Source organism: Oncorhynchus tshawytscha, linkage group LG30 (assembly GCF_018296145.1).
Source record: "Oncorhynchus tshawytscha isolate Ot180627B linkage group LG30, Otsh_v2.0, whole genome shotgun sequence".
Classification (NCBI taxonomy): Eukaryota; Metazoa; Chordata; class Actinopteri; order Salmoniformes; family Salmonidae; genus Oncorhynchus; species Oncorhynchus tshawytscha.
In genome coordinates, this window is record NC_056458.1 from 6,474,947 (window position 1) to 6,496,135 (window position 21,189).

Here is a 21,189-nt window from a genome sequence, read left to right on the forward strand (position 1 = left end):
TTTTACTTCTGGAAAGCACCTTTTTCACCTTTTACTCTGAACCTACTGACCTTTAACATATTTGACGGAGGCCTATGGTTGTTTTAATGGTCAACTGTCATTTATCAAGGACATGTGGACAGGATTGGCTGGAACTACATCCTAGAATTTGCCATAACCCAGAGAACCATTTGGTTCTTGACTGTGACAGCAGAGCTGGTTAAGAAGATTCACCCAGTCTGTGGCAAGGAGCAGCACATCGCTTGAGGGAAGTCACTTGCTCTGAGACCTTGAAGTAGTAGTTCCCCTCGGCTTTTGTGGAGCGATGGGTAACGATGCTTTGTGGGTGTCAATTGTTGTGTGCAGTGGGTCCCTGGTTCGCGCCCGGGTATGGGCGAGGGGAAGGTCTAAAGTTATACTGTTACATTTGTCTGTAAGTAAAGAATTTGCCATGGTCTCTTGGCTAAAGAGTGTCCCCATCAAGTCCAACACCTTTTTTTTTTTTTGGGGGGGATTCTTGTCTGAGCCTTGCCACTAAGTTTTCAGTTCAACCTATAGAAAACACAAGCCTATCATACATCATTAGATCAGGCATGTGGTCACCTCCAATAATGAGGAGATATGTAGCCTTGTTAATGTTTTATAACATGTTTGTTATTCACAGTTAGCTAGTTTAATACAAAATAATGGAAATTAGGGGGGAAAGGATCAGGAATACATCCATTTCAATCTGCTCAGATGTACTAAAATCAACTGTGTCTCGTGCATTGTGAATGTAAGAACTATATATGCCATTCACAATACTGTATGCAAAAAAAAGGATGAGGAAATTAAGTTGAGTAAGATAGATGACTGATGCTTACCCAAATTGTTTTTCCTTTTCCCACTAAGCTCCTGCACTTCTTTGAGGAGCAATGGAAGTTCTACAAAAGTAAATTAAAACTGGTAAATTTCAACTGCGCAACATATTGCATTTGGGAGAAAACGATAAATAAATGAAAGACAATGGTAGTGCATCAGGCTACAATAAAATGTGACGAAATTCTATTAATTAATCACAACAGTCAAGATGAAGCGCTACATGTGCCTGACTAGGCTACTCTTATGCAATTCTAAATAGCCAAAATTGTTACTAAAAAACTATTTGTAAAAGGTATGTTCTCCCATCTCACACAAACATTTATCATGTCATTCTCAACATATCCCTAACAACAGCAAGTTACAATGTTTCCCTTTATTTACACTGTGAACGTTCGTTGAGTCCTCTGTCGCCATGACTACGACAGGCTAACGGAGTTTTATAAATTAATTAAACTATGAAAACGTCAGAAAAACGAATATCATTAAACTCAGTTTAACTTGGTGTTCTATGTCATATGCTTTATAACTGCCTTACCGTGAAGATAAGATTAAACATAATTCGTTTATCTGGTGCTTCAGTTTTCAGTAGGCTCTCATTCAACTTCACTAAGCAGGCAGGCTAGCGTGATAGCCACTGTGCACGTCAAGCAACCACTAGAGAAAGGCTCCCTCTGCGGGCAGAAACAAGCACACCCCTTGATAATACATGATTACAAATGACAAAAGATTAGTCTACCATATCTCACATTCTCCCACATTTCTGGTTGGCAACACAGGGAACCCAAACATGAGCACATTTGTTTTTACTACCAACACAGAAAGTATTACCCCTTTTTCACAGCAACCATTTCCCGTTTTCTTTAATGTTACAGACAAACTAGGGCCAACAATAGTAGTCTAATGCTTCTGACTTTATGTAGAACCATATTGGATCACTCCAATATCGTATATTTCCGCTGGGCAGGATACATTTAGTCCTGTGTACTGGGTAGTGCTGCTACTCCCACCTCTACCTCTTCCTATTCTCAGCTCATTCCAGAGAGGATTCTCTTGTTTAGAGCTCTATGTTAGAGTGTAAAAGCTCAGAAGTATACCAACAGCTATTCAATAGCTTGAAGTAGCTAGCCTCTTCACTTGGGAGCTCTGCTGTCTCCCCACTCGGTTTGGCTTGTGCCATTGTCAGGATAATTCTATACTCCTGTTCATTTACCAATTAAATTATGTTACCCTCAGTCTGTTATATCAGGATTTGTAAGATACTGATAGAAACGAAAACAGACAGAGGCCCAGTCTACCAAAGTTAAATGTTTAGTCATGGGAATGTTCTGACGTGTACAGTACAGGACCATCAATTTATAGCGACACACATACTTCCACACCAACCATCAAATCCGCCCGCCAATAGAGCCTAGGGGAGTACGTGAGAATAGTGTCTTCCTACCCTCCCCTAAGATAGGGAGAGACCTGGGACTGGGAAGTGTCCTAGCCAAGGTCTCCCCGGATCTGGCTCAGACAGATAGTCTGTTCTCAAAACACTAGACACATTGTTACCAAACGTTGATTCTGACTAAAACCACACACAGTATTATAATCTAATCATCGAATGAGTCTAACACTTACACACATGTATTATAATAATCTAATGATTCAAATTAATTTCATACACATGGTATCAGACCTATGGTTTCAGGACTGTAACATTCTAATAATTTATTAAAACACATTTCCTTATCAGCCATCTTGTTTGGGTTTTGTCCATGTTTTAATTACTTGTGACAGTGTACCAACCTGGGCAATACTCAGATTGGTTAACCAGTATTGCGGGGCTGAGGGTTTGTCCTAGTTGTTGTGTCTTGTCTCTTCACCAGAACCGTCCCGGTTAGCATTCGGTCTCAGGGACTGTGCCTAACACTGCAAGCTCAGGAGTCTGTGTATGTTTCACTCCAGCAGACTTGCAGTTTTCCCCAGAGAGTGAGTCAAGTGTCACAAGCCACACCACGCTTATCTCTCACAGGGTGCAGCCATCTTGCCTAGACTCATGTGTTCCACAGTGAATAAGCTATGCAGTAGCTAGCAGACCACTGCAGGACTAAGCACACTCCTTATATCCTGCCAACACTCCCACGTATAGTAGAATAAACTATAACGTGGCAGGAGTTACAGTTGACCCACACTATAAGCTAAGATTGAGCTAACGTGTGAGTTTGTGTGCTCTGCCCTTCCCCCACGATCAGGCAGTTGCAGCTTCTAATGTGCTAGTGATGGTTATTTAACAGTCTGATGGCCTTGACATAGAGGCTGTTTTTCAGTCTCTCTGTCCCAGTTTTGATGCACCTGTACTGACCTCGCCATCTGGATGATAACAGGGTGAACAGGCAGTGGCTCGGGTTGTTGTTGTCCTTGATGATCTTATTAGCCTTCCTGTGACATTGGGTGCTGTAGGTGTCCTGGAAGACAGGTAGTTTTCCCCCAGTGATGCGTTAGGCAGACCGCACCACCCTCTGGAGAGCCCTGCGGTTGGGGTGGTGCAGTTGCCATCCCAGGTGATGATACAGCGCAATAGAATGCTCTCAATTGTGCATCTGTAAAAGTTTGAGGGTTTTAGGTACCAAGCCAAATTTCTTCAGCCTCCTAAGGTTGAAGAGATGTTGTTGTGCCTTCTTTATCACACTGTCTGTGTGGGTGGACCATTTCAGTTTATCAGTGATGTGTACGCTGAGGAACTTGAAGCTTCTCCACTGCGGTCCCGTCGATGTAGATGGGGGGTGGGATCAGCTCCTTTGTTTTGTTGACATTGGGTGAGAGGTTATTTCCCTGGCACCACCTCCTCCCTGTAGGCTGTCTCGTCATTGTTGGTAATCTGGCCTACTATTGTTGTGATGTCTGCATACTTGATGATTGAGTTGGAGGCTTACGTGGCCACACAGTCATGGGTGAACAGAGAGTACAGGAGGGGGCTGAGAATGCATCCTTGAGAGGCCCCAGTGTTGAGGATCAGCGAAGTGGAGGTGTTGTTTCCTACCTTCACCACCTGGGGTTGGCCTGTCTTTAAGTTCAAGACCCAATTGCATAGTGCGGGGTTCAGACCCAGGGCCTCGAGCTTAATGATGAGCTTGGAGTGTACCATGGTGTTGAATGATGAGCTATAGTCAATGAACAGCATTCTTATATCGGTATACCTCTTGTCCAGATGGGATAGGGCAGTGTGATAGCGATTGCATCGTCTGTGGATCTATTGGGGCGGTAGGCAAATTGAAGTGGGTCTAGGGTGTCAGGTAAGGTCGAGGCGATATGATCCTTGACTAGTCTCTCAAAGCACTCCATGATGACAGAAGTGAGTGCTATGGGGCGATAGTCATTTAGTTCAGTTACCTTTGCCTTCTTGGGTACAGGAACAATGGTGTACATCTTGAAGCATGTGGGGACAGCAGACTGGGATAGGGAGAGATTGAATATGTCCATAAACACTCCAGCCAGCTGGTCTGCGCATGCAGGACACAGCTAGGGATGCAGTCTGGGCCGGCAGCCTTGCGAGGGTTAACATGCTTTAATGTCTTACTCACGTCGGCCATTGAGAAGGAGAGCCCACAGTCCTTGGTAGCGGGCAATGTCGGTGGCACTGTGTTATCCTCAAAGTGGGCAAAAAAGGTGTTTAGCTTGTCTGGAAGCAACACGTCGGTGTCCTCGATGGGCTGGTTTTCCCTTTCTTGTCCATGATTGTCTGTAGACTCTACCACACACGTCTCATGTCTGAGCCGTTGAATTGCGACTGCACTTTGTCTCTATACTGACATTTTGCCTGTTTGATTGAATTACGGAGGGAATAACTACACTGTTTGTATTCTGCCATGTTCAGAGTCACCTTGCCATGGTTAAATGCGATGGTTCACGCTTTCAGTTTTGCACGAATAATGCCATCTATCCACAGTTTTTGGTTAGGGTAGATGTTAATAGTCACAGTGGGTACAACATCTCCTATAGACTTCCTGAGAAACTCGGTCACTTATCAGTATTCTGTATATTGAGGCTACCCGGTCCTTAGCACGGGCACTTCCTGTTTGAGTTTCTGCCTATAGGAAGGGAGAAGCAAAATGGAGTCGTGATCAGAGGCCTCATTTATAAACGTTGTGTAGGCACAAAATAAGGCGTATGCAACTTTATAAGCAAACGTTGGACTTATAAAAAACAAACTTGATGGGAGAATGTGCGGTCCTCCACGGACACCGGAGAAATGAGAAACTGCGACTCCGATGGCAGAAGGATGAACTCGAGAAACGCTTTGAAATTGATACCTTTTTTGTAAAATAATTCAAAATATTACCTCTCACCTATTATATATGAAGAGTTCCTTTGACTGCACACAAAAAAAACATGATTTAGGATAAATACAAACGGAGATATCTGTTTTGCAACAAAAAAACTAAAATATATTGTACTGTTTAATCAGAGTCATATTTAATTGGAACTGTAATTATTAAACAATACCTGCATGTTATGAAATGTATTCTAATGAATAATAAGGTGAACAGTAGGTCAAATTACGTTTAAACTGATGCCGTTTTCGATGCCTCAGTAGGGCAGATACGAGTGCACAGTTTCATATATTGTTATCACATGTTCGTTGCGTAGAACTGTCAATGTGATAATGGCCCTCTGTCATTGTCAGTTACAACCAGCGTAATTACCACACATGAAGGTGTTAAGCAATTGGGTGGCTTTGACAATCTAATGGGTGGGTATTAAAAGGCATGCAATTACAATGCGTAATGACGCACAATGGCTGCTTTGGCACTGTTGGAAGATTTGGCGAATGGAAGAATTCAGAGAGAGCGAATTTTCAAAGACCAGCAAGATTTACTGGCCAATGATGATGAGTGGCATATAAACCGGTTCCGATTACCAAGAGCTGTTCTCTTGGATCTCTGTGCTGTAGTAGGCCCAGCTTTACAGAGAAGCACCCGCAGAAACCAAGCCGTGCTGACAACTCTCGGATTTCTGGCAACCGGCACTTTTCAAAGGGAATTGGTTGACAGGTCAAGGATCTCTCAGCCAAGCTTTAGCCGCGTTATGCCAGACGTGTTAGGAGGTATAACTGGATTGACGCACCTCTACACAGTTTCTTTACACCGTGGGTGACCAGGCAAATATCAAAGTGCAATTTGCAGCAATGTCCGGTTTCCTAAATAATCGGTGTAATTGACTGCACTCATGTTGCTATAAGGGCAACGAGTGAGAGTGAATTAGCTTTCATTAATCGAAAGCTTTATCATTCCATGAATGTCCAAATCATATATGATGCGGACATGGTGGTGGCCTGGGTCAACCCATGACTCATTCATATGGAGAAACAGCAGTGTTGGGCGCAGACTTGAGGCTGGAGCTGTGCGTGATGGCTGGCTTCTAGGTACGGATGAGTAATGTAGAAATTCAAAATCAATTGCAATTTCTCTGCTGCAGTGCCTAACCCATTCACTAACCTTACAGGCGACAGTGGATATCCTCTCAAGCGGTGGCTGCTCACCCCTTTCGCCAACCCGCAGAGAGGAACTACAATGTGCGCCATTGCCAGGTACGCGCTGTTGTGGCGGGCACCATCGGACTTCTGAAGGACAGATGGCGCTGCCTGGGTTAGAGAGCCACTTTGTTGATGATGCTTTTTGTGCATTGCGGTTGAACCAAAAGATTATTTGTAACAAAGATTTAATTCAATGTAAACAATGAAATATGTATATGAAATTTAGTGAAATAATAATATATGTTGATGCTAATACTATGTACACTATCTAATTACGTTGCAATATAACAATAGCGCACAGATACCTTAATTGGGGAGGATGGACTGGTGGTAATGGCTGGAGCGGAATAGGTGGAATGGTATCAAACATGGTTTCTATGTGTTTGATGCCATTCCATTAGCGCCGTTCCAGCCATTATTATGAGCCGTCCTCCCCTCAGCAGCCTCCACTGCATTAGCCTAATATTCTAAGTGCTTTTAGCAATTCATTAAAAAAAAATCTCACCCTAATAATGATGACACACCCCTCACTATTGTCATTGTTTGCACTAATTGCACTTTTTGTCTACATAACCTAGTTCAAGTATTCATGACATTACCCTGAAGAAGGCACAATGATGACAAAATATTGGTGCTTCACCCAATAATTTACTGGGAGCTTGTATATAGTGTGCAACTTTATTTATATTTATAGCCTAGAGTGAACTCGTCATTAGGCAGCACTTCTACCAACTTTTTGCGCTAACTCATGCTTTTTATAAGACATTTCACACAGTACTCATACATCTGGATACATTAAGTAACATAAATTAAACAAGAAAAAAAGACATATAATTGAAGTACTTCAACAAATATTTAACTTAACATTCAATACTGAACATGAACTTTGTGCATAAAGAAATCATGCAACGAAGGTAGTTATATAAAAAGAAAAATGGCCGTAATGCATTGCATTCACATTCCGCAGTGTAGTAAAGAATAAGACTACTGGTGCTGTAAATTACCTGAATAAAGAATATTGCACCTTAATACTATCGTGACTATCATTACAATTACTTTTCAAAATACCATTTCTCAGACAATGGCACAGTTGCTGTCATTTCACAATTGTGTTGACAGAAACCTTGAACACCTGTCTGATGCAAAAACATCCACTCCGACAGAAATGACACACCAGACCGTGTAACTGAGTGAAGAAGAGCCACTGTGAGCTCATACAAAGGCTTATTGAAGGACATCATCTATAATGCCCTGTAATAGTGTTCTGAGACTTTCAGTATAAGGTTACATCTCGGGCCCCTATAGCGAGATCATCAGGGAAACTTCACGCTGCCACTGAGCTAATGAGAGAGCAACTTTGGATTAATTTAGAGGAGCCAAATTACATTTTTACATGATCTGGCGTGGCATGCCGTACCCCCTCATGCCAGACTGAGATGCCCCAGTGTTTCCGCCCATCTGCATGCCAATCAGACTTCGGCCTTGACGCAACTGCTCCTCAGAAAACTCCCGCCGGTTTTCCTGAGCTTTCCTAAAAGCACAGGAGACAAAATGTGAATTACCTGCTGTGATGGATGTTTGTACAGGAGAGATTAAAACTGATACAAGTCAGATAGGAAGGTCTACACCTACAGTAATGATACGGAAGCAAACAGGTGATAGGGAGGAGGGGTCAAGTTAAGGCGACTCATTATAAATAGTTCATTTTGGAGTGGTATGTAATAAAGAAATGGACATCATTGCTGTTTTGTATAACTCATTACAAACAGCTATCATGATTGGTTCCTCACCTATGAAACCAATCAGGTTCACCACGATATTGACCATCATCCTTTGTGAGCGCCATACTGCCAAGTGCTGACAAGGTCCCTTGCACGGCAGCCATATCCTTCCCTGTAGTACACAAAATACCAGACAGACATTTCAATACTATATTTGGCCTTTAGTAGGTCAAAGCAAAGTTTATTGGTCGCATACACAGATTTGCAGATGTTATTACAGGTACCAGCGAAATGCTTGTATTTGTAGCTGTAACAGTACAGTAATACCTAGCAATAAAAAAACAATGCAGAGTTCCTCTGTCTAGAGTCTGTGTTCTTTTGCCCATCTTGATCTTTTATTTTTATTGGCCAGTCTGAGAGATGGATTTTTCTTTGCAACTCTGCCTAGAAGGCCAGCATCCAGGAGTCGCCTCTTAACATTGAGATTGGTGTTTTGCGGGTACTATTTAATGAAGCTTCCAGTTGAGGACTTGTGAGGCATCTGTTTCTCAAACTAGACACTCTAATGTACTTGTCCTCTTGCTCAGTTATGTACTGGGGCCTCCCACTCCTCTTTCTATTCTGGTTAGGGACAGTTTGTGCTGTTCTGTGAAGGGAGTAGTACACAGCGTTGTACCAGATCTTCAGTTTCTTGGCTATTAGGGACAGTTTGTGCTGTTCTGTGAAGGGAGTAGTACACAGCGTTGTACCAGATCTTCAGTTTCTTGGCTATTGCTCGCATGGAATAGCCTTCATTTCTCAGAACAAGAATAGACTGACGAGTATCAGAAGAAAGTTATTTGTTTCTGGCCGTTAAGAGCCTGTAATTGAATCCACAAATGCTGATGCTCCAGATACTCAACTAGTCTAAAAGAAGGCCAGTTTTATTGCTTCTTTAATCAGGACAAGTTTTCAGCTGTGCTAACATAATTGCAAAGGGTTTCATAATGATCAATTAGCCTTTTAAAATGATAAACTTAAATTAGCTAACACAACATGCCATTGGAACACAGGAGTGATGGTTGCTGATAATGGGAGTCTGTACGCCTATGTAGATATTCCATTAAAAATCAGCCGTTTCCAGCTACAATAGTCATTTACAACATTAACAATGTCTACACTGTATTTCTGATCAATATGATGTTATTTTAATGGACAAAAAATGTGCTTTTCTTTCAAAAACAAGGACACAACTTTTGAACGGTAGTGTAAACATTATTAAAGTGACCAGTGTTCAATGACTATGGACATAGGGCAGTAGTTTCTAAGGTGCAGGGTAGAGTACCGGGTGTTAGCCGGCTATTAAGAGTGACTAAGGTTCAGGGCAGGGTACTGGATGGAGGCCGACTAGTGGTGACTGTTTAACAGTCTGATGGCCTGGAGATAGAAGCTGTTTTCTCAGTCTTTCATCACAGCTTTGATACACCTGTGCTGTCTCCGCCTTCTAGATAGATGGTAGAGGGGTGAAAAGGCAGTGGGGAGGGTGGCTGAGGTCTTTAATGATCTTCATAGCCGACCTGTGACATCGGGTGATGTTCTGGAGGGCAGACAGTGTGCCCCCGGTGATGCGTTGGGCTGACTGCATCACCGTCTGGAGAGCCCTGTGTTTGCGGACAGTGCAATTGCCGTACCAGGCGGTGATACAGCCCGACAGGATGCGCTCAATGATACATCTGTAGAAGTTTGTGAGGGTCTTAGGAGCCAAGACAAATGTATTGATTCTCCTGAGGTTGAAGAGGTGCTGTTGAGCTTTCTTCACCACGCTGTCTATGTGAAGGGACCATTTTAGGTCATCAGTGATGTGCACGCAGAGGAAATGTACGTTTTTGACCCCCTCCACTGTGTCTCTGTCAATGTGGATGGGGGTGTGCTCTCTCTGCAGTCTCAAGTAGTCCATGTTGTTCCCTCATTGGTTATAAAAAATTTAAAAATTGTAGAAAATAAATGTATGATTTGACAAATGAATCCTTTCCAGGAAGGTATATTATATTGAAAGGCTATATTCACATACATGGCACATACCTGAAGTTATCTATCATCAGGACTAACCAATTGCTGCATGTGAGTGTAAGGTGGAAGAGCTGTACCTTCCCATAGGTCCACGGTCTGGAAAAGGTCCCCGGAATTCACCCCATAAGCTTCAGCTGACTGCAGGAACTGAGAGATCTTCTCCATCTGCTTGAAGACCATCTTTGTCTCTTGGATCTTCTTTATGGGTTCTTGACCAGGGGGATAGAGGCTGTTAATGAGCCTGCAAAGAATCTGCAACGAGAGATTAAATAATGGAGTGACAGATTAGAACTGGCCTACACCCACCTAGCATTAGAGGTTGGTGGCTTTGAGGACCAGGAGAAGAAACCCCATAATTACAAAGGCTATCAAATATCGTCTATTATGATAATGGTGAATTAGAGTCTGAGATGATCTGTATATGTGTTTTAAGAGTTAGGTTTAGAATAATGAAAACATGCATAAGGTTACATCAACCAGAGTTTGTGTCAGAGACTCACTGTTCCATCCTTGAGCCAGCTCTGGAAGTTTAGTCTCCCAGACTCTGGTCGTTCTATGTCCCCCTCAACCTGCAAGATGATCCAGTCCACCAGTCTGGCCTCCAGGTCCAGAGTATACTTCTGGTCTATCTTCTCCTGAACCTCCCTACTCAGCCCGTAACTGGGTCCTCTGTTTGCCATGGCTTCCAGAGTTCGAGCTCTTCCAAGAGAGTGACTGCAAGGAAAGGGTGCAATTGAACAAATATAACATCTCTTCAACCCTTCTGTAAAATTAGAAGCAAAATGTCTTATTGTGGGTAAATTAATCCATAACTTTTGAACTGCAGTCTATAGTAGTTTGAGGATGTGTGTCGCTGGAGACATGCACTATTTCACTGCTGTCTGTTAATTATTTGTATTCGTCTGCCCTGTGCTTTCATTTCTGATGTCATATGTATATTTAGGTACGGGCCTCTGACTTCAAGGATACGCAGTCATAAAGTTCAGCAATTTTTTTCATATATTCGGACACCTCTAGTTTCACATTGCAATCTTCATAATTTAATTTGTTTTAACCGTGTGGATGATACTTCACTCGAAAAAAAATCCAGGGAAATATGATCGACATTTCAGATAGTCTATGTAGTCCTCCTGTGATGCGCGCGTTGTCACTCTCCACTGGATGGCATCCAGAGATTGATTTATGAAACGCCATAATATACTTGCTTGCATAGGCGAAAGAAAAAATACAAATGGATCAGCCAAAAATAAGTCCCTCTCATTCTATCGAGTTAGGGAAATAACGTAGGCTAAACGGCCTGGATTAACTCCCTCCAGGGAAAATCCTGCTAGTGCAAGTGCATGCAATATGACAGCATTTATTATAGCGTTCGCAATTACATCTAGGCCCATTCGTTATGTCAGGTTCCGTCTCTGCACATTATTTTCCCATTTCAGTAATTTACTTACGAATTTTCAATTTATGTATGGTCAGGCTTCGTTCCGTTCCTGGTCGTTAGTCCCACTCTGGAGTCACATGCTGTTAAAACTGGACATCTTGAGGAGTGCAGTACCAACCTCAACATCCGTACTCAGCATCCGTTCTCTGACTCCCAACAGCTTTTCAGTGCCACGAGAGTCAGTTGATGCCGCTGCGCCTTTGCGCCTCCAATAGGGGATGGAGCCTACTATCCGGATGAATTCATGGCCAAAGGGGAGAAACGTCAATATCCAGTGGTAATGTCCAGGAATGGTTACTATAGGACTTTACCCTTCAAATAGTTTACTGGGAGTTCATTCCAATTATTTCATTAATATAATGTAGCATTACATGATTTATAGATAGTCAAATGAATGAGTAAAGAAGGGCCTATGGTTGATATTTGTGATGTGTGCTTTCTCTATATTCATCAATATTGATCAGTTGTTTTATTCACAAGGCATTTGAATAAAGGCATACAGTGCCTTCAGAAAGTATTCACACCCCTAGACTTTTTCCACATGATTTTGTGTTTACAGCCTGAATTTTAAATTTGTCCACGGTTTTTACAAATGTTAAAAATTTTCTTCCAATTTGACACAGTATTTTGTGTCGATCATTGACAAACAGTTTTTTTTTACAATTACAGAAATGTTAATCCCACCTTGTACCACAAACCGTGGAAAAGGTCCAGGGGTGTGAAGACTTCCTGAAGGCACTAGCAAGTAGACTTACACCTCAACTCTGTTAATTATTTGTATACAATAGTTTATATTCTTACATGCATTTCACAAAGTTACAGTAGCCCATGTTATATGAAACATGTCCATGCAAAAAACGAATCATGCATGTGCAAAAATGTAATATGCATTTTCCTTTTTTAAATGTTTATTTGGACAGAATAAGGATAATACATCATGCAATCACACTCTTACATCAAGGACAGCACTGTAGAGAAAGCACATTTAGCTAAGTGATTGTAGTCATCCACCCCCACTGAGATGTTGATGATTTTTATCCATGATACTGTGGCTGTTGAGCATCTCCACAGTTCCTCTACTGACCATCTGTCACCGTCTGCCTGTCAAGGTGAGAACGGGCATTCCGCATTATCTCCATATAGAGCCTGTTGTTTTCACTGGAAATGCATGCAATCAGACTATTTAAAAACACGTCAATAGCTGAGTTTACACATTACCGGTATGTAAGCTGTGCTCTTTGTTAAATGCTTTTAGTGTCATTGCCGCTATCTATGGTAACAGTTGTCTTAATAGACTCACATAGCTACAGAGTGGTCGAACATCAGGTGTCCCATATCCATGTAATACTGAGCATCTGTTCGGAGAGCTGTCCAGTACTCATTGGCCTTGGGTAGAGAGAGTAATAATATCATGTGCATGCAAACAAACGCATACATTTACACAGGTAGAAAGGCTGGACCTGTCAAAAGCAATACAAAATTCTAAATCCATATATAAAATACACTGGTAGATGTGGCACCTTTTTTCAATAGTGTAACCCCACTGGTTCTTAGAGTGGTTGTATCCCGATTGTCTCTTCAGTCTGATGAATCGCTTTGCTTCCTCTTCCTTCATGAATGGAGCAGCGAAAACTCCTGTTCAAAATGTTAGTTTTGCACTTTCCTGTTCAATAATTTATTAAATACAGTATCCTTGAGATTGCTGCAGACCAGCCATTTTAAAATGTACCAAAACATTTTATATACACACTTACCACTGAGGGCAAAACTAATCCAGATTTTCATGTTTCTGACCTGATGAAATAAGATATTAATACAGTTGTGTAAACCACTAAAACAAAATGTGTTTTGTTGCAGGTAACACAGCTACTCTCATTAGTATTGAGTCTACTTTTTCACCTGTAACTGCATGGATCACTTACCATCTCGTTCTGTTAGGTGACCTAAACTGGGATATGCTTAACACCCCGGCAGTCCTACAATCTAAGATAGATGCCCTCAATCTCACACAAATTATCAATGAACCCACCGGGTACAACCCTAAATCCGTAAACATGGGCACCCTCATAGATATTATCCTGACCAACTTGCTCTCCAAAAACACCTGTTTTCAATCAGGATCTCAGCGATCACTGCCTCATTGCCTGCATCCACTATGGGTCCGCGGTCAAATGACCAACCCTCATCACTGTCAAACGCTCCCTAAAACACTTCTGCGATCAGGCCTTTAAAAAACATTTTTTTAAATTAAAAAATATATATTTTTACCCCCTTTTTCTCTCCAATTTCATTGTATCCAATTGTTAGTCTTGTCTTGTCTCATCGCTACAACTCCCGTACGGGCACAGGAGAGACGAAGGTCGAGAGTCATGCGTCCTCCGAAACACAACCCAACCAAGCCGCACTGCTTCTTAACACAGCGCGCATCCAACCCGGAAGCCAGCCGCACCAATGTGTCGGAGGAAACACTGTGCACCTAGCGACATGGTTAGCCTGCACTGTGCCCGGCCCTTTTAAAAGTAATTTCCTCACCATCTTAAATAAGCATGCCCCTTTCAAAAAATGTAGAACTAAGAACAGATATAGCCCTTGGTTCACTCCAGACCTGACTGCCCTCGACCAGCACAAAAACATCCTGTGGCGGACTGCACTAGCATCGAATAGTTCCCGCGACATGCAACTTTTCAGGGAAGTCAGGAACCAATACACTCAGTCAGTTAGGAAAGCAAAGGCCAGCTTTTTCAAACAGAAATTTCCATCCTGTAGCTCTAACTCCAAAACGTTTTGGGACACTGTAAAATCCATGAATAATACGAGCACCTCCTCCCAGCTGCACACTGCACTGAGGCTAGGAAACACTGTCACCACCGATAAATCCACGATTATCAAGAATTTCAATAAGCATTTCTCTACAGCTGGCCATGCTTTCCTCCTGGCTACCCCAACCCCGGCCAACTGCTCTGCATGCCCTGCACCTACTTTCCCTGCAGCTACTTTCCCAAGCCTCCCCAGCTTCTTCTTCATCCAAATTCAGATAGCAGTTGTTCTGAAAGAGTTGCAAAACCTGGACCCGTACAAATAAAAACTATATGCCGCCATTATTGCAACCCCTATTACCAGTCTGTTCAACCTCTTTCGCATCGCCCGAGATTCCTAAAGATTGGAAAGCTGCCGCGGCAACCCCCCTCTTCAAAGGGGGTGACACTCTAGACCCAAACTGTTACAGAACTATATCCATCTTGCCCTGCCTTTCTAAAGTCTTCGAAAGCCAAGTTAACAAACAGATCACTGACCATTTCGAATCGACTCTGTCAATCACCGTATTCTTATCGGCAGACACAACAGCCTTGGTTTCTCAAATGACTGCCTCGCCTGATTCACCAACTACTTCTCAGATAGAGTTCAGTGTGTCAAATCGGAGGGCCTGTTGTCCGGACCTCTGGTAGTCTCTATGGTGGTGCCACGGGGTTAAATTCTCGCGCCAACTCTTTTCTCTATATATATCAACAATGTCGCTCTTGCTGCGGGTGATTCCTTGATCCACCTTTACGCAGACAACACCATTCTGAATACATCTGGCACTTCTTTGGACACTTAACAAACCTCCACACATACACAGTTGAAGTCAAAAGTTTACAAACACTTAAATCTCGTTTTTCAACCACTCCACACAATTCTCGTTAACGAACTATAGTTTTGGCAAGTCGGTTAGGACATCTACTTTGTGCATGACACAATTCATTTTTCCAACAATTATTTACAAACAGTTTATTTCACTTATAGTTCACTGTATCACAATTCCAGTGGGTCAGAATTTTACTTACACAAAGTTGACTGTGCCTTTAAACAGCGTGGGGAATTCCAGAAAATGATGTCAAGGCTTTAGAAGCTTCTGATAGGCTAATTGACATCATTTGAGTCAATTGGGGGTGTACCTGTGGATGTATTTCAAGGCCTACCTTAAAACTCAATGCCTCTTTGCTTGACATCATGGGAAAATCAAAAGAAATCAGGCAATACCTCAGAAAAAAAATGTAGACAATTTCCAAACACCTGAAGGTACCACGTTCTTCTGTACAAACAATAGTATGCAAGTATAAACACCATGGGACCACGCAGACGTCATACCGCTCAGAAAGGAGACGCAATCGGTCTCCTAGAGATGAACGTACTTTGGTGCGAAAAGTGTAAATCAATCCCAGAACAGCAGCAAATGACCTTGTGAAGATGCTGGAGGAAACAGGTAAGAAAGTATCTATATCCGCAGTAAAATGAGTCCTATATCGACATAAAATGAAAGGCAGCTCAGCAAAGAAGAAGCCACTGCTCCAAAACCGCCATAAAAAAGCCAGACTACGGTTTGCAACTGCACATGGGGACAAAGATTGTACTTTTTGGAGAAATGTCCTCTGGTCTGATGAAACAAAAATGGAACTGTTTGGCCATAATGACCATCGTTATGTTTGGAGGAAAAAGGGGGAGGCTTGCAAGCCGAAGAACACCATCCCAACTGTGAAGTACGAGGGTGGCAGCATCATGTTGTGGGGATGCTTTGCTGCAGGAGGGACTGGTGCACTTCACAAAATAGATGGCATCATGACGGGGGGAAATTATGTGGATATATTGAAGCAACATCTCAAGACATCAGTCAGGAAGTTAAAGTTTGTTCGCAAATGGGTCTTTCAAATGGACAATGACCCCAAGCATACTTCCAAAGTTGTGGCCAAATGGCTTAAGGACAACAAAGTTAAGGTATTGGAGTGGCCATCACAATGCCCCGACCTCAATCCTATAGAAAATGTGTGGGCAGAACTGAAAAAGCGTGTGCGAGCAAGTAGGTCTACAAACCTGACTCAGTTACACCAGCTCTGTCAGGAGGAATGGGCCAAAACTCTCCCAACATATTGTGGGAAGCTTGTGGAAGGCTACCAGAAACGTTTGACCCAAGTTAAACAATTTAAAGCCAATGCTACCAAATACTAATTGAGTGTATGTAAACTTCTGACCCACTGGGAATGTGATGAAAGAAATAAAAGCTGAAATAAATTATTCTTTCTACTATTATTCTGACATTTCACATTCTTAAAATATAGTGGTGATCCTAACTGACCTACGACGGGGAATATTTACTAGGATGAAATGTCAGGAATTGTGAAAAAGTGAGTTTAAATGTATTTGGCTAACGTGTATGTAAACTTCTGACTTCAACTGTGTATATATATATAAAACCTGTTAAAGGGAGTTCTGGTAACAGTAGCAGAAATAAGTGAGATTTACCTGAAGCTGTTGCTCTGTGGCATGCGTGAGAGGTTCTGAGAGATTCTCTCCAGAATCTCACAAACAGATGTCAAGGGGACAGGACTTTTTCACAGGGCTTGCAGAAATCCCCAAGGAATGAATACGATTAAGCTTGCAAGGAACTGTAGCAACCCGTTTCTGTGCTAGAGCTCAGATAGAACTAGGCCTTTCACCGAAACTTGCCTGGCTGGGCTGGTGCTCGCCATCTCTTAAAAACAAGTCTAGCACTGACGCTCACATAGTAGAGATCCTGTACAGACACTTTGATTCTACTCTGAATGTAAACAAATTGCTTTTTTTACTGTAAAAGGACAAGCCTTTCAGTCTTGAAAGCAAATACACAAGTATACAAAACATTAATGACAGACTGAACAAGTGAAAGCTATGTTCCCTGATTGATGTCACTTGTTAAATCCACTTCAAATCAGTGTACTGTAGATGAAGGGGAGGAGACACATTAAAGGAGGATTTTTAAGCCTTGAGATAATTGAGACATGGATTCTGTACAGTGCCTTTGGAAAGTATTCAGACCCCTTGACTTTTTCCACATTTCAAATCAAATCAAATTTTATTTGTCACATACACATGGTTAGCAGATGTTAATGCGAGTGTAGCGAAATGCTTGTGCTTCTAGTTCCGACAATGCAGTAATAACCAACAAGTAATCTAACCTAACAATTCCACAACAACTACCTTATACACACAAGTGTAAAGGGATAAAGAATATGTACATAAAGATATATGAATGAGTGATGGTACAGAACGGCATAGGTAAGATGCAGTAGATGGTATTGAGTACAGTATATACATATGAGATGAGTAATGTAGGGTATGTAAACATAAAAGTGGCATTGTTAAAAGTGGCTAGTGATACATGCATTACATAAAGATGGCAAGATGCAGTAGATGGTATAGAGTACAGTATATACATATGAGATGAGTAATGTAGGGTATGTAAACATTATATTAAGTGGCATAGTTTAAAGTGGCTCGTGATACATTTTTTACATCAATTTTCCATTATTAAAGTGGCTGGAGTTGAGTCAGTATGTTGGCAGCAGCCACTCAATGTTAGTGGTGGCTGTTTAACAGTCTGATGGTCTTGAGATAGAAGCTGTTTTTCAGTCTCTCGGTCCCTGCTTTGATGCACCTGTACTGACCTCGCCTTCTGGATGATAGCAGGGTGAATAAGGCAGTGGCTCGGGTGGTTGTTTTCTTTATGGCCTTCCTGTGACATCGGGTGGTGTAGGTGTCCTGGAAGGCAGGTAATTTGCCCCCGGTGATGCGTTGTGCAGACCACACTACCCTCTGGAGAGCCTTACCGTTGTGGGCGGAGCAGTTGCCATACCAGGCGGTGATACAGCCCGACAGGATGCTCTCGAATGTGCATCTGTAAAAGGTTGTGAGTGCTTTTGGTGACAAGCCAAATTTCTTCAGCCACCTGAGGTTGAAGAGGCGCTGCTGCGCCTTCTTCACCACGCTGTCTGTGTGGGTGGACCAATTCAGTTTGTCCGTGATGTGTACGCTGAGGAACTTAAAACTTTCTACCCACTCCACTACCGTCCCGTCGATGTGGATAGGGGGGTGCTCCCTCTGCTGTTTCCTGAAGTCCACAATCAGTTCCTTTGTTTTGTTGACATTGGGTGAGAGGTTATTTCCTTGGAACCACACTCCCAGGGCCCTCACCTCCTCCCTGTAGGCTGTCTCGTCATTGTTGGTAATCTGGCCTACTACTGTTGTGATGTCTGCATACTTGATGATTGAGTTGGAGGCTTGCGTGGCCATACAGTCATGGGTGAACAGAGAGTACAGGAGGGGGCTGAGAACGCATCCTTGAGAGGCCCCAGTATTGAGGATCAGCGAAGTGGAGGTGTTGTTTCCTACCTTTACCACCTGGGGTCGGCCTGTCTTTAAATTCAAGACCCAATTGAACAGTGCGGGGTTCAGACCCAGAGCCTCGAGCTTAATGATGAGCTTGGAGTGTACCATGGTGTTGAATGATGAGCTATAGTCAATGAACAGCATTCTTATATCGGTATACCTCTTGTCCAGATGGGTTAGGGCAGTGTGCAGTGTGGTTGCGATTGCGTCGTCTGTGGACCTATTGGGGCGGTAAGCAAATTGGAGTGGGTCTAGGGTGTCAGGTAGGCTGGAGGTGATATGGTCCTTGACTAGTCTCTCAAAGCACTTCATGATGACGGAAGTGAGTGCTACGGGGCGGTATTCGTTTAGCTCAGTTACCTTAGCTTTCTTGGGAACAGGAACAATGGTGGCCCCCTTGAAGCATGTTGGGACAGCTGACTGGGATAAGGATTGATTGAATATGTCCGTAAACACACCCGCCAGCTGGTCTGCGCATGCTCTGAGGACGCGGCTGTGGATGCCGTCTGGGCTTGTGAGGGTTAACACGTTTAAATGTTTTACTCATGTCGGTTGCAGTGAAGGAGAGTCCGCAGGTTTTGGTAGCGGGCAGTGTCAGTGGCACTGTATTGTCCTCAAAGCGAGCAAAGAAGTTATTTAGTCTGTCTGGGATCAAGACATCCTGGTCCGCGACGGGGCTGGTTTTCTTTTTTGTAATCCGTGATTGACTGTAGACCCTGCCACATACCTCTTGTGTCTGAGCCGTTGAATTGTGACTCTACTTTGCCTCTATACTGACGCTTAGTTTGTTTGATTGCCCTGCGGAGGGAATAGCTACACTGTTTGTATTCGGTCATGTTTCCGGTCACCTTGCCCTGGTTAAAAGCAGTGGTTTGCGTGAATGCTGCCACCAATACACGGTTTCTGGTTTGGGAATGTTTTGCTGTGGGTACGACATCGCCGATGCACTTGCTAATGAACTCGCTCACCGAATCAGCGTATTCGTCAATGTTGTTGTTGGATGATGCAATGCGGAACATATCCCAATACACGTGATTGAAGCAAACTTGAAGCATGGAATCAGATTGGTCGGACCAGCGTTGAACAGACCTGAGCGTGGGGGCTTCCTGTTTCCTGTCTATAGGCTAGGAGCAACAAAATGGAGTCGTGGTCATTTTGTTTAGGTTACAGCCTTATTCTAAAACTGATTTGTTTTATTCCCCTCTTCATTCTACACACACTTCCTCATAATGACAGAGCAAAAACTGCTTAGAAATGTTTGCTAATATAAAATAAACTAAAATGACATTTACATACAGTACCAGTCAAAAGTTGACACGTACTCATTCAAGGATTTTTCTATATTTGTACTATTTTCTACATTGTAGAATAATACTGAAGACATCAACACATGGAATCATGTAGTAACCAAACGTTAAAAAAAAAATATATATATATATATATATATATATATTTTAGATTTTTCAAAATAGCCACCCTTTGCCTTGATGACAGCTTTGCACACTCTTGGCATTCTCTTAACCAGCTTCACCTGGAATGGTTTTCCTTTCCAAGTCTTGAAGGAGTTCCCACATATGCTGGTAGACATGTTGGTTAAGTGTGCCTTGAATTCTAAAGAAATCACAGACGGTGTCACCAGCAAAGCACCCTCACACCTCCTCCATGCTTCACAGTGGGAATCACACATTTTTTAGATCATCCATTCACCTACTCTGCATCTCACAAAGACACAGTGGTTGGAACCAAAAATATTACATTTGTACTAATCAGACCAAAGGACAGATTTCCACCAGTCTAATGTCCATTGCTCATGTTTCTTGGTGTCCTTTAGTAGTGGTTTTCTTTGCAGCAATTCGACCATGAAGGCCTGATTCACACAGTCTCTGAACAGTTGATGTTGAGATGTGTCTGTTACTTGGAACTCTATGAAGCATTTATTTGGGCTGCAATTTCTGAGGCTGGTAACTCTAATGAACGTATCCTCTGCAGCAGAAGTAACTCTGGGTCTTCCTTTCCTGTGGCGATCCTCATGAGAGCCAGTTTCATCATAGCACTTGAAGAAATTTTCAAAGTTCTTTAAATGTTCCGGATTGACTGACCATTCTCTTTGCTTATTTGAGCTGTTCTTGCTATAATATAGACTTGGTATTTTACCAAATAGGGCTATCTTCTGTATACCACCCCTAACTTGTCAAAACACAACTGATTGACTCAAACACATTGAGGAAAGAAATTATACAAATTAACTTAAGGCACACCTGGTAATTGAAATGCATTCCAGGTGACTACTGGTTGAGAGAATGCCAAGTGTGCAAAGCTGTCAGAGGCAAATGGTGGCTACTTTGAAGAATCTCAAACATAAATCAAAATATATTAACACTTTTTTGGTTACTACATGATTCTATATATGTGATATGTCTTCACTATTATGCTACAATGTAGAAAAT

The 21,189-nt window shown here is 42.4% G+C and overlaps 1 protein-coding gene across 1 annotated transcript; it reads right to left on the reverse strand.

Moving 5' to 3' along the window:
• Positions 1-7,014: 7,014 nt before the first annotated feature.
• LOC112228919 (transgelin-3-like) lies at positions 7,015-11,749 on the reverse strand. Its single transcript, XM_024394691.2, has 5 exons — positions 11,574-11,749; positions 10,626-10,839; positions 10,203-10,377; positions 8,146-8,248; positions 7,015-7,886 (listed from the first exon to the last, which is right to left on the reverse strand). The coding sequence occupies exons 2-5, from the start codon at positions 10,803-10,805 to the stop codon at positions 7,745-7,747; spliced, it is 600 nt and encodes a 199-aa protein (XP_024250459.1). The 5' UTR covers positions 10,806-10,839; positions 11,574-11,749; the 3' UTR covers positions 7,015-7,744.
• Between the last annotated feature and the right edge of the window lie 9,440 nt (positions 11,750-21,189).